Source organism: Engraulis encrasicolus, chromosome 3 (genome assembly GCF_034702125.1).
Source record: "Engraulis encrasicolus isolate BLACKSEA-1 chromosome 3, IST_EnEncr_1.0, whole genome shotgun sequence".
In the NCBI taxonomy this organism is placed as follows: Eukaryota; Metazoa; Chordata; class Actinopteri; order Clupeiformes; family Engraulidae; genus Engraulis; species Engraulis encrasicolus.
The window spans coordinates 2,425,860-2,430,859 of NC_085859.1; the positions used below are offsets into that span (position 1 = coordinate 2,425,860).

The following is a 5,000-nucleotide window of genomic DNA, read 5'->3' on the forward strand; positions in this document are numbered from 1 at the left end:
ACACACGCACACACACACACACACACACATTACAGTGCAGTACAAAACAATACAAGCCAATGACAGAGCTCATACCTACTAAGCAGCACATGTGTTCAGGCACACTTGGGCTACCAAATATAACGGGACACAACACAATATGCTCAGGCACACTTGGACTACCATATATAATGGGACACAGCACATGTTATGTTCTTGTCTTGTGACTGTGTGTATGTGGGCCAACTGTAATACACATTTGAAATGATCTCGCGGACCAGATAAAAGAAATTTGCGGGCCAGATCTGCCCCCCGGGCCTGAGTTTGACATCCCTGCCTTACCGCGCGGTCACACCGCCGGCGTTGAACGCGTGGAAAGATGCGGAAGTAATTGACTTTGTATGGGAGAGCAGTCTAGACTCAAAAGTGTCAAAAGTTGAACTTCATCTAAAAGTATGTAATGAGATCGGCAGCGGCAGCCGTCAGCCAATGGAATGTTCACATTTTTCTAAACACGAGCTTCGGTTCGGTCGAGGTTCTTGTCGAATGCTTCAGGTTGAATCTTTTGCCGCGTTCAACGCCCCTGACCTGTGCTTTCCAGGCAGGAGTCAGCAGCGTTCTAGCTCTTTCAACGCTGGCGGTGTGATCGCAGCATTAGAGTATGCAGATGAGTCTGTGTTGTGTATGTTGATAATGTGCCTAATTTCGAAGATGAGCTTGGTTCCAGACCCTTTTGCCTGACTCCATCGATGCGTCCTTAAGCAAGATATTTAACCCCAAGTTGCTCCTGGTGGCAGGGTGGTACCCTGTGTGGCAGCCATGGCCGGCGGTGTGTGAATGTGAGTATGAATGGGTGAATGGGAGGCATACAATGTAAAGCACTTTGAGTGGAAGAGCGCTATAGCCTAAATGCATCCATTCTACCACTATGACTTCCAAACAACTTAAGTGATTACATGACATGTACACACACACACGCACACACGCACACACGCACACACACACACACACACACACACACACACACACACACACACACACACACACACAGGATATGAGAGTGACATACTGAAGCTCTACTGTACTGTACATACTGAAGACATACTGTGGTGTGTGTGTGTGTGTGTGTGTGTGTGTGTGTGTGTGTGTGTGTGTGTGTGTGTGTGTGTTGTGTGTGTACTCTTTATTTACTCTGGTAGCGCTTTATTACTCTTTATTGAAAAACATAAAATAAATAAATAAATAAACTAACCCCTCTTTGCAACTGCACTTGTTGTTCTGTATATCACCTGTGCACTTTGTATTTGCTTGTGATGTTGGCTTGATTATGTCCTCTTTTGAAATTCTCTTTGGTTATAAAGCGTCTGCCAAATGCAATGTAATGTAATGTAGTGTAATGTAGTGTAGTGTAGTGTAGTGTAGTGTAGTGTAGTGTAGTGTAGTGTAGTGTAGTGTAATGTAGTGTAGTGTAGTGTAGTGTAGTGTAGTGTAGTGTAGTGTAATGTAATGTAATGTAGTGTAGTGTAGTGTAGTGTAATGTAATGTAGTGTAATGTAATGTAATGTAATGTAATGTAATGTAATGTAATGTAATGAATCACGTGTCAGAAGAGGTTTCCATACCGACCTGAACCGGCTGTGCTGCTGCCCAAGGCATATTTCACCTCCTCTGAATGTGGAGAGGCCTGGGGGACAATCAGAGACACACACACATGCCACATATACAAATAAACACACACACAAACATAAACAAACAAACATAAACACAAACAAACAAACAGAAACGTGCACATTTATTTATTTGCTTCTTGAGATGCAACATCTCATATTCAGTAGGGTCCTCTTGAAACTGGACAGTACAGACAGTACAAGACAAAATATTACATCACAACACACATTCACACACTCATTCAAACAGCAGCCTCTTCGTTCCCCCACCTCTACAACCCCCAAAGCAGTATGTTCTTGGTTAGTGGGACAGGCAGTAAGTACAAGGCATACAGTCAGAGGCATAGCTACTTAAAACGAATAAACATAGATGCAAAACAAAACAGGAAAACAGAGACACAAACAAGAATTCCTGAGAAGCATTGAGGAAGTGTACGGCCCTAAGCTTCATGTTACCACAGCCATAGCTGAAGCATTACTTCTCAGTAAAAAGTTAAATAATGATAACATGATATTAACAGAGTTGTTACCATTGGAGGACAATCAGAGACAGACCAACAAACATGAGCATTAACAAATATTAACCTACAAAAACATAAACACAAACTCAAACTAGAAATGCATTCTCACAGAAAATGCTGGAAGCGGGCTTGCCTTTTGGGGCAGAGATGAAAAAAAGTACTATTGAGAAAACAAAGCTAAAAGAAATGTTGGGAAAAATCCATCCACCCAGTCAGAAGTTATGGGCCAAACAATTCAGCCATCTTGGATTCAGCCATCTTGAAAGTGCTGTAGCTCTGCGTTTTGGGGATATACTAAATGACATACATGGTATTTTAAGTTGGCTAAGGAACACTGCATATGATATAATTTTGAAAATCGACATGGCTTCGAGCGGGATTAGAACTCACAACCTCCATATCTGTAATCCAACCCCTTTGCCATTGATATTAAATGACATACGATACATGATATTTGAAGTTGGCTAAGGAACACTGCATATGATATCATTTTGGAAATCAACATGGCTTCGACTGGGGTTCGAACCTCCAACCCCCATATCCCTAATTCAGCACATTTGCCATTCATACTAAATGACATACATGGCATTTTAAGTTGGCCAAGGAACACTGCATATGATATACTTTTGAAAATCAACATGGCTTTGACTGGGATTCGAACCTCCAACCTCCATATCTGTAATCCAGCACATTTGCCATGCATACTAAATGACATACATGGCACTTTAAGTTGGCCAAGGAACACTGCATATGATGTAATTTTGAAAATCAACATGGCTTTGACTGGGTTTCGAACCCCCAACCTCAATATCTGTAATTCAGCACATTTGCCATCCATACTAAATGATATACATGTATGGCATTTTAAGTCGGCCAAGGAACGCTGCATATGATATAATTTAGAAAATCAACATTGCTTCATGTGGGTTTCGAACCCTCAACCTCCAATCTAATGCAGCAGCATGCATTACCACTAAGCCAAGCAGTTAATTGTCATGCATAGTCCAGCAAGACTATATTACATTGCATTGCAGAGCTGAACAATGGACTTCTAGAATGCTTGCTCGCACCTGCTCGTTAAGAATGGAATCTTGAGACAGTGACAGTTGAAATGGAATCCTTCACTGGCTGCACCTGTTGTGATTGACTGAAAGACAGTTAGTATTGAGCCTTTAACAGGGGAGAAAATGAGAATGAGTTTTTTGTCTTTACAACATCGTTGTAAAAAAACTAAAAGGAGTTGGCACGTGTCCTTTTCACAGATCGGAGTCATGCTTGTGATGTCTCTAACAGTCTTTGAATGAAGTTTATAGGTTAAATTTTTCAGGCACAAATGGACCTCCGTGTGGGACATGCGCTGATCTCTTGAAAAATGCACTTTTCCAAAGACTGGGATTCTCCATAGAGCCAGGTCTGTTTTTTTCACAAACCTGCCATTTAAAAAGTATTGGGAGTTGGGAGATGAAACTTTCACAATTTGGAGACATCCCATAGAGCTCGCTAACAACGCGTCAACTAAACCTCTAGGTGAAAGTGTTGATGTTTTATGACCGAAAAAGCCTCCTACACTCTAATCTCTAGAGTGGCGGAACCTTGGTTCATGGAGGTTCCACCACTGTTTCCAATGGGGACCCAGGCTTTCACTAAATCGCCAAAAACGGGAAAACGACAAGAGACACGGAGAAGCCTATAACGAAACGCGATCTCCAAGCCGAGCCGGTCGTTTTAGTGTTTGAACGGTGTCTCTATCTCGAAAGGCCTAGGAGGAGATCCATTTTCTATTTTTACTGTCCCTGTACAAGAGAACCAATAAACAGGACTTAGAGATTACTATAATCGGGCCTTGCTCTGCAAGAGCTCTGCTCTTGCTCCGCAAGCCCGCTTAATAAACTGTCGATGAACAGTGTTGTTGCCATAGGCCTACAGCTGAGGTGAATTCCAATGTCCACAATGTCATGATTTTCATCTGTTCACACGTTATCCGGTAACACTTTCTTTTAGGGATATATGAAGAGTTCAGATGCAAAAACCCCTAACTCCATTTCTGAAGACCTGCACTTCTATATTTTTAGAGAACCCAGTTGTTGGTTTGGTGTACATTCATGTACTTGATAATACACATAAATAGTTATTTTACATAAATAAAAAAATAAAAAATGCAATTTTGAAAGCTTTGTATTAAATAAAAATGAATTTAGATTATTTTCTGAAAAGGCACTTAGGGGGGTTTGCATCTGAACTCTTCATATCTATTAGCACTAACACATACAATTTGCAAGTATAAGTAACATGTAAGGCATGTACAAAGCAAAATCAAACATTTGTTAGGCATGTATTCGCAAATGTCTTGTTCATGCACAGTATGGGATTTATTACCAATTTAACCTTAGTAAGGACCCAGTAGGCCTTAGCGTTTGCTTAGTACATGCCTTACAAGTTACTTACACAGGCATTAACATTGTATGTAGGCCTATTAGTGCTAATAGATGTATACCTAAAATAAAGTGCTACCCGTTATCCAAACTCAGTTTCATCAAATACTATCAGCCATGTTAGTTGTGCGTCAGTTGCCGTGGTTGATATGAGGTCAGGTGTGTATACGTTGGGGTGTGTGTGTGTTTGTGTGTGTGTGTGTGTGTGTGTGCGCGTGTGTGTGTGTGTGAGGTCAGGTGTGTATATGTTGGGGTGTGTGTGGGTGTGTGCGCGTGTGTGTGTGAGGTCAAGTTTATTTGCTGCTCTTTCACTGAGTTGGCCGAATATCTAAAACCCCCCCCCCCCACACACACACACACACACACACACACACACACACTACTTCATTCATGTCCGCAAT

The 5,000-nt window shown here is 41.5% G+C and overlaps 1 protein-coding gene across 1 annotated transcript in view; it reads right to left on the reverse strand.

Annotated features, from left to right (window-relative positions):
- The window catches only part of adamts13 (ADAM metallopeptidase with thrombospondin type 1 motif, 13), a 52,070-nt gene that overhangs the window by 44,494 nt on the left and 2,576 nt on the right, over window positions 1-5,000 (reverse strand). Inside the window, exon 2 of the mRNA XM_063194632.1 lies at window positions 1,606-1,663. Coding sequence (XP_063050702.1) covers window positions 1,606-1,663 — 58 coding nt within the window. The remainder of the gene's footprint in view (window positions 1-1,605; window positions 1,664-5,000) is intronic.